The sequence below is a fragment of the Corvus brachyrhynchos genome, unplaced genomic scaffold, assembly GCF_000691975.1.
Source record: "Corvus brachyrhynchos isolate BGI_N302 unplaced genomic scaffold, ASM69197v1 scaffold91, whole genome shotgun sequence".
NCBI lineage: Eukaryota > Metazoa > Chordata > Aves > Passeriformes > Corvidae > Corvus > Corvus brachyrhynchos.
The window spans coordinates 612662-621946 of NW_008236442.1; the positions used below are offsets into that span (position 1 = coordinate 612662).

The window sequence follows — 9285 nt, forward strand, 5'->3', positions numbered from 1 at the left end:
GGCCAAGACCCATCTCAGCACACAGTGAGCTTCTGGGCAGAGGGAACTGAGCGGGTCTGAGTTGGCTGGTCCTGGCCCAGGTGTGGCTCTGTCACAAGTCTGGGAGCCAGGCACAGCATGGTCCTGACACAGCTCGAGGTTTCAGAAGAGCATTGGTGTTTCTGTGTGCCACTACTCTGCTCCATGATGTGTTGGCACAATCAGAGGTAGCATTTGTGTTTATTTCTGCACAATGTCCTGCTCTTGTTTCTGCAAACCCTCTGTTTTCTCAGGTCTATGAGTGCTAAATCAGTCTGCCAGCTACCTGCTATAGGGACACAGTACAACTTTTCAGGTGTGAAATCTAAAAAAATCTTCTTGCAGAGGAATTATTTTATCCATTTTCTCTTCCACTTCCCTTGGCTACGTCCTTAATTATTGTGCAGGAGGCCACATCACCCATAGGTGTGTGCCTATCTGTGCAAATTCTCTCTGAGATCCAAATCATTATCATTATTCACAATTATCTGCACTGCTTGATCTAGAGAAACACATGACAAAGGTGTTATTAGTAATTGAGTCACCCACTGAATATTATGTCTGAGGTATAAATCTCAACTTGTATAAGCCTTGCACCTAACAGTTATGCATCTGTAATCAATGGCAGATTTCTGAAAACTCCCCTGCCGTTCCACCCAACAAAATTGTTTCTCTGACTCTTCTCTCTTTACCTCCATGTCAGTTAATTTTGGCCACATACACATCATCTTTTGTGGATACAATATTGCTGCTAGCAAGAATTTGTCTTGCTAGCAGCAATATTGGATCCACAATCTTTGGCTGGATAGCTTCTCTAAAACATTTGGTCTGGGCAAGATCTCTCTCAGCAAAGCTGTTCCTGCTTCTGTTTGTTTGGTCTTCTCTTTTGCTGGTCAGTATGTGACTGACTTACTGGATCTTTCTGGACTTGATACTTTTCAGTAGAGTTGGGAAAGTACAACAACAGCAGCATCACAGTTGCAGGCCTGTGTGTTTTGCAACCACAAAACCAAAATGCATCCCCTAGCAGTTCTCCTTTCTCCTCCTAGCAAGACCTGCTCCCTGACATCAGTGCAGCTCTGTGCAACTTAGATGATATCAAACAGTGAAATAAATACAAATTCCACTTCTACCCTTCTCCTCTCCTTTGTCTCAGAGTTTTCCTGCTCTTGGGTGGAGTGTTGTTCTGCATCTTGCTGTGACTTTACTGGTTCCTTGCCTAGCCCATGGGTACAATGGATGCTGTGGCACTGATGTCAGTAGAACTTGTGGTGAGATCAGTGTAGAGGTAGTTGAGGCTTGACCTGATGGGAAAACTCTGTGTAGTTTTGACTACAGTCCAGAGAAGCACAAATCATAAAGAACAAAACAGCTGGCCAATGCAGCTGATTGATTTACCATATTTTCTAGAAGTATTTCACATCTTATATTTTTAGTGCAAGTAAAATTTCTCAGAGATTATGCCAATCATTTCAGGTGTGTCTAGACTACAAGACTTAAGAAACATTTCCCAGTTGTCAGATCATGGTATGTTCAGTTTTAGGTTTAAATGGCAGTACATTAATTTTTTTAACTAGCCGTGGAGTTTATTAATAATGTGTTTTAAAAAACTAGTGGCAGAATCTGATGGAGAAATATTTATGCTTCTTCAAGAATGTCTCAGTGTGGGTGCACAAGTCCAGGAAATAGAGGAACAGCAATGAAAAGGTGCTTTGACCACCTCACACCCACCAGGGTGTGAAGGCCAGGGCACCCATGATCCTCTTCCATTTCCCTCTCTCTCCTCATGGTTACAAGGAGTCCCACCATGAGTCCATATTATTAATTCTTAGCTCTTCAGTAACTTGAATAGTGCCTTGAACCTTTCATGACAAATGTCAGTGGTTAGACTTGACGTGTTTTTTACACGCTCAGCTGCTGTGTTCTGGTAGCATCCACCCTCTGACAAACTGTTTTCATTAAGAGACAGTAATGAGTATCTCATTTGACAAGGAAACTGCAGGTTCCCAACACAGGCTTGGTATCTTACTGTTTTCTGCTAAGGTGTGGCTGTCTCAAGTTGCATACTCAGAGCTAAAGAGCAGAGGCCAGGATACGTCTGCGGTCGTGACAGTGGCAGTGCACTGAGCACAGTGAGCCTTGTGAGGCACAGGAGCTGTGCTAACTGCAGCCAAGGACTTCTTTCTCAAGGGCATGAAGCTCTTCACTGAGCACACAGGTGGTGCTCTTCAGCTGTTTAAGACTTTATTTCTGCTCTCTACTCCCTGTGGATTTATGTTCCAGAACCACATTGTGAATTGTACCTATCTTCAGCTTCAATTAAATTCACAAACACAATATAGTAAACACAGCCATCCTCTGAAGCCAAGAAAATATCAAGGTATTTTAGGGAGCATCCACCTTCCTTTGCTCTGGTACCAACCCTGCTCCTGCAGTAGTACGCTGAAGAATTTATGCTATGATACGTAGTTGTGGTACTTCAGGTTGAGGCTTCAGGAGTTGGCTACAACACAAAAGAATGTGGTTTTATGGTGGCCATGGGAAATGCAGATAGTTCCTTTTTGGAGAGCTTTCACACTGGGAGGCAGAGCCCTGGAGTTGGATCTTTATGTGCTCAAATGTGAGGCTTGTGTGTAACTGATGGCAGGAACTGGGACCTGAGGATGGAAATGTGTGAGATTAAAATTGTGTTCCTTAGCTCGCAATACCAAATAAGATCATGTTTAATGTATGGGCTAATGAAAAATACACATTATTTCATTCTCTTGGACTGAAATCGGCTTTTTGCTTAAAGGGAAGAAGTGTATTGCTATTACATTTATAATTAAAAATAACCTAATCTTTGTACAAGCAGATTTAAACTGAGCTCTTATTTTGACACATATAAAATTTTATCATTAGCATCTTTATATTCCTGACTGACAGATGGCTAATAGCATTGTAGTAGATAAAGTTTTGAAGCAAGAGAGATGAATGTAGCTAGATGAATGTAGAATTACACAGGTGATTTTTCATATTCTGCTTTTTCATGTGTCTCCCCTTTATCAGAAACCTGCCCTTCCATTCATTTGACTTGATTATAACAAATAGATAGCAATTATCTTACTGAAAGGACTCCTGTTTATCTTTCAGCATGCCTGTCTTTCCAGGACTTTTGAATGTGTTCAAAGTGTTTTCCATGCCTTTTCACTTTGAAAGGTGGTTTTTATTAAAAATAGTATTTCATAAACGCATAATTACAAAAAAGTGAGCATTAATGAGGAATAGGTCCCCAGTAATCAACTCTTAATGATTTCTTATTCATCTTAATTAATTTTAATTTATAATTTGTCTTTATTATTGAGGTCAGTGACTTTAGGAGGATGCCACCCTTAAGAGATCTTCAGCAGGTATTTTGATGTCCTAGAATGAAACCTACTGCGTAGCCTTTATAGTATTTATGGAGATATGATCTCCACAGAAGGCAGACACCTTCTCAGTACTAGGGTTTTTAATGACTTTTTTTTTAATCATAAATTAGTTGATACTAATCTTATACAAATAAAACTGTTCTTCTATTTCTGGCAATTTTTTATACAGCAAGTAAAAGCAATCAGTCAGAAAGATTAGTTATTCCAATTGAAATACAATGGCTGCAGTTGCATTCTTACTTTAAATAGTTATGCAAGGAAAGCCAGTATACTGCAGAATTAAAGGCTTCGACAATGTAAATGTGTATAATTCAACTGCGTTTAATCTAAAATGGTTTGAAGAAAACTGGGCACCACCCTGTTTTACACGTGGAATTACTCTTAGAGCGTAGTATTTGCTTGACTTAGAGCAGGAGCTGGCTATGTCTGTCTGCTCAGACATTTCAAATTCAGTCTATGCCAAAATTTGAGCAGCATGCGAAGTTTCTGGCCCTTTTAAGTATGTGCATTTTGGCATGGATGCTCAATCTGTAGGTTTATATAGTTTTGTCTAAGCTTTTCTCTAGAGGGGGACACTTGATCTTAGTGGAATTGATGGGAGTTTTTAATAACCTCTGCTGGGGCAGAATTTTGCCCAACGGTGTGCTGTTCATCCTTGCAGTATTCTATATGATCAGCCACTCTTGTAGAGACAGAATATCACACTCCACATAAGTATTTTAGCTTATGCAATGGCTGTTAGACTCCATTTTATGTGAAATGCATCCTAAGTATTGATGTTAGGTATTCCAGCTGCTTGCAGAATTTTTCCATCCCTCTTTGGAAAAAGTAAAAAACCCATGAAACTTCACTAAATGTGGTTAACAATAAATAAATATCTTTTAAAAATCCTGTGATTGCATTCAATGTTCTTTCCAGGAATGGAGAGTAAGAGAGTGAAAGATGAAATAGCATCCCAGGATTGAGTGTTGCTGGGACCAGAAAGGTGCTTGTTTGCTATGGATATGGGAAAGCATTTTTCAGATATGTTATTTTTCAGTGAGGTAAGAGGTCAAATCCAGTCCTGTTACAATCCTACTGGTAGATATTTTGGAAAGACTTTTTTGCAGAAAATGAGAACTCCAAGGATACACTGTTGAGGGTGGATTCTCAAGGACTAATGTCCCTAACCATGTCACTGGTTTAATGATCATCATAAGCCAAGTTAGGTTTGTGCTGCCTTCAGAAAGAGAAGTTTCCCTGCCACTTCGCTATTCTTCATCCCAATGAGTAGGATCAATTCATCTACCCCAACAACAATTAATCCTTCCCCTTCCCCATAAATCAATTTTCTTATCATCAGCCAGATCAGCAGGTGAATTCAGGTCACTGCTCAGCTCCCCAAGCAGGGAGAGGGCAGTGGGAGGATCCCTTAGTTCTTTGGCTGAAGACAGCTGTGAAGAACATGCTGAGAATTGATGGAGGTGCTCCTGGGATGCAGGGATGGCACAGAGCAGTGAGTGCCTGCTGTGGGAGCAGATGGGCCAAGGCACGTGACAGCCATGGCACATGAGTCCAGGTGGCTTAGTAAATGAGAGACTGAAGTGCAGGGACTCACAAACCATCCAAGTAAGTTTTCACATTAAGGCATAAGATGCAGGGAGTATATTGGATTTAGAAGGCTGGGTAAGGTAATAGCAGAAAAACAGAAAGCATTTATAGACAGAATGAAAGACATGGAGAATTTTCTTACCAAGATTATTTCATGTGTCAAACATCTGGTCTTCAGAAACACCAAAACTCCAAGCTAACTAAAGGTAATATGAGGAAGCACTTTGGTTTTGACCTTCTGCATTAATTCCTGACCCAAACCCATCTATTCCAATACAATGCCACTAAACTATCTGGTGAGCTCTCAGACTATAAATGAATCAAAATGAATCTGAGACCCTATTATGTGGAAATGTCATTTCTGATAGGATATCCAATTTTTCTTTTGAAATTGGCCCCTATTGCTTTAACATTACAGAGGCAGCTTATTAAGTGGGAGCTATGGGAAAATCCTTCCTGGTAGGATTACTAATTATCCGAACTTAAAATGTAACCCTGTTCGAACTGTATTGCTTCTGTACGCTTTGGGCTTCTTTTGAAGGTGTCTGTCTTATGAAGGAATATATTAAGTATTCTGCACTGGCAATTGCCATTTCTTTAAAAAGGAGATGTTAGTGAAGGTTTTCCTATACAGTCATTTTTTTAAACAAACATGATTTTCTTCTTGGTATTGTCTCTTTGTGGCAGGAAATGAGCTTCCTTGTGCTTCCCTTTGGGTTTATTTGATACTCCTCTCCAGTGCTTGGCTTGGGCCAGCAAGTCAAGATGGGAACTCCACCAATATATGTTAAATATTTAGCACAGAAATTAAACATAATGCCCCACGTGTCAGCTTCAGTACTATCTGATTATAAAAAATATTACTAAAATATTGTCCATCTGAGTATACTTCTTTCTCTGTGTAACACAAAGAGTTTGTACATTATTATGGTGCCAGATTCAGCTCATATTTCATAGTGAAGTAAATCCAGAATCACTTTATTGACACTGATAAAACAGATGGCTAAACCCAAACTAGACAGAAATGTAATTACATCCGCAGTGTTAGAGGTGAAGGTATGTTATTAAAACATTTCCCTCTTCTCTTTGAATAATGTGTAGGTCTTGCAAAATGTGAGGATCACACTGACAATATCAAATGTCACTCCAGCTTCTTGATTGGTGCAAAAGCGAATATGGACAGAACGATGGAGAGCTGCTAATTAGCCATTATAGGATTCTATTAATCTCTTCAATCGACCAAATGAATTACAGTCATTGAAGTCTATTTGCTTTAAGATGGAAAAAAGGCCTAGTCAGCCTTTGGGCTGATGATAGCTAAAGGAAAAGCAGATTCTGTGCATCTAGCTACATCTGTTGGTTTTCCTGGAGAAGGTCACAGCCATCTCCAGATAATGTCAGCTCAGACCATTCCCAAGTGCTGAGACCATTCTACCAGAGGCCTGGCAAGCTGCCCATGGCTAAGCATGCCTGTATCCAGCTAAAGTGATTTGTGTTCCTGAGCAGGAGTTTGGAATTGGAGGTCATGAATAGAAGAATACCAGCCCAGATTACTTCAGCATTCTCCCGTTTCACTGGTTAATGTGATAGGCTCTATCTCCTGTCCTGCTGCTTTCCTGTGGCCATCAGCTGGGGCAAGGTGGGTGTGCAGGGAGGACGAGCCACGTCCTATCACACTGTTGGTTGCCCATCTCCTCAGGGCTGTGCCTGTACCATCACAGGCCATGTTGGACCATGTTATCCCACCAGTTTGAAAGCTGGAAACCTTAAACTGTTTTTGAGTTTCTAATGTTCATGGTTCTGATTTTAATCTTTCTAATGTGTAACAATTATAGCTGCTCCAATGCAGTTTTCCTGAGTTGATGGGCAACTTCATTTCCCTCTCACCCAGTGAGCTCATATGTCAAAAATACTTCCTATTTAATTATTTAATGTGTAATTGTTACCCATGTTATCAAATAGAGTAAGAAACTGCACTGGGTTAAGGCTTCTGGAGGGAGTTAGAATGAAAATGCAGAAGAGGAAAAAGGGAGGAGAAACACTAAAGGACAGTTAACAAGAGAGAAGTGAAGTAGCAGTGGCTATAAAGGTGGAGACTTACTGCCACCATGCAGTGATGATGATAAAAAGAAAACTAACCCTGCTTTGGCATGGATTTCTGGTGCAGACCCTTCCTTGAAGTTGGTGGGAATTCAATGGACTGGAGAGCAGATTATCTCTAATGTATTTTTTGCTTCAGATCGCAATTAAAGTTAAATTCTGCCTTCTACAAAATTAGCTTGGACACACTGGTCTGCTGCAGCCAATCTTGGTTGGTCCCAGTTGAGCTAAAACTATGCAAGGAAAAAACCCAAATGATAACTATGGAACTTTTCTTGTGAGATTATATGCAATTGCTATCATAGCACAAGCTATTTTCAAGGAAATCTAGGATGTGTGGGTTATTTTTCAGAAGAGGAAATACTGTTTTACAGATTCTTGCTGTTCCTATATATCATTCCATTTAAATGTCTTGGTTGTGAAAATATTGATACAAATGTTGTTACGAAATGATGATATTCCCAATACTATATAGAATAAATGTTATCACTTAAATATTTTTAAATGCCAGCATTTCTGCAGGCTGCAACTTTTTGCTAAGAAGAGCATTCAGAAGTTAAATGTTTTGAATTCTGTATTATTCAGTAAATGAGCATGTGGTTAATTAAAGTAGCATTACTACACTGTGAGGTGACCAGATTGCAAACATATCTTTAATAATTGGTCCTTGTAAATAAAATAGAAGAGAGCTGACTGAGATCTGAAAATGTCAATAGATGCAAAAAGCCACCTTAGAGCGATCCATTATAAAATAAAAGGAGAGAAGTAATGACATGGTCAATATTAACTGCCATCAGCTGGAAAGAAATCAGATTGTCAGGGATCTATAAAATTCTTGCCAAAGTAGAACCTCATTTACACATACAGATCTTCATACCCTTTGCTAAGAAAAGCATATGTGACAGCTTAGAGGTTTTAGCTGCCAAAGATCTTTCACTCTGAATACAGTAAATGTCACATCTATTTATTTATCGTTAAATTTTGCTAAGTATCTGTAGAAATATTTGGATTTTTTCTATCATAATGTAGATGTTTAAAAGGAAAAGAATCCAGATCATAATGCAGCTGTAGCACCAAACCATATGGCTGCTAAATGGGAGCAAAAATACACCACTGAATTACTAGGAGTAAACATAACCTAGATACTATCTTTAGAAGAATATTAAATGGATTATATAAATACAGGGTATTGCCATAAAATCATGCAATCAGACAATAGTAGCCATCAGGCAATAGATTATTTCACATGCTGTAAGTAATCACAGTTGTACAGCAATTTGCATTTTCTAAATGCCAGACTGAAAATATTAACCAGTGAATCTTGGCAAGCGCAGTTTTTCTACCAACTGCAGTGGTGGTTATAACAATATCCAGGCCATTTTCAAGAGCCAAAGAGTGGAATAAGGCAGCCATCCTACACCCCAGCTTTATAAGAATCTGCCTGGAGTCCCAAGTGCTCAAAACAGTCTTGTTTGTCTTCAGTTAGAGTCTTCAACTTCTTTCTTGTGAGAAGACATCTAAGGGTGATTTACTGGTATATTGGGCAGCGTTTGCACTGTGATGTGCAAGAGCAAATGGTCCAGTGGAATACACAGTCAATGTTATGAATAATGTCTGGTATGAGAGAGAACTCAAATTAGTGTGGCTGTTGTGTTTGCCTGCTCTTTTGCTCAGAAGCAGTTTCATAAGTCCATTTGGATTCTACATCATTGTGTGAAAGGGAAAAAGTTAATAACATTAATAAGAAAGGCCTGTGTGTCTGCTCAGTCTGGTAAAACTTACTGGGAGTAATTCTCAACTGTATTTTCACATTTGGGGTCTCTTCTGTTCTTTTTATACAATGTGGAAGGAGAGGAGGTTTCTTCATCCCATCCACAGCCATCTTCAAACTGAGCAAGAGCTAATGATCCTTGAGCTTAAGTTGGACTTTGTAAATCAGCATCCCAGGGAACAGGCTCTCAGTATTTATAACTGTAGTGCTTAGAATTGGAAATACAATTAAATGTTTACCTCAAAACTGGCCTCAAAAAGATTTCTTATTACTGCATATTGAACTAGTTCTGCCCCTGGGAACTCAGATCTAAATGATATCAAGTGAAGACTTCCTCTCCTGAAGTTTTATGTATGAAACAAAGAGCAACTCTGAATATCTTTTTTCTTTTTTTCC

The 9285-nt window shown here is 39.3% G+C and overlaps 1 protein-coding gene across 1 annotated transcript in view; it reads left to right on the forward strand.

Annotated features, from left to right (window-relative positions):
- PTPRG (protein tyrosine phosphatase, receptor type G) overlaps positions 1-9285 on the forward strand; it is a gene marked incomplete at its 5' end in the record, with an annotated part of 316509 nt that overhangs the window by 276412 nt on the left and 30812 nt on the right. The window contains one exon of the mRNA XM_017747149.1: positions 2062-2150. Coding sequence (XP_017602638.1) covers positions 2062-2150 — 89 coding nt within the window. The remainder of the gene's footprint in view (positions 1-2061; positions 2151-9285) is intronic.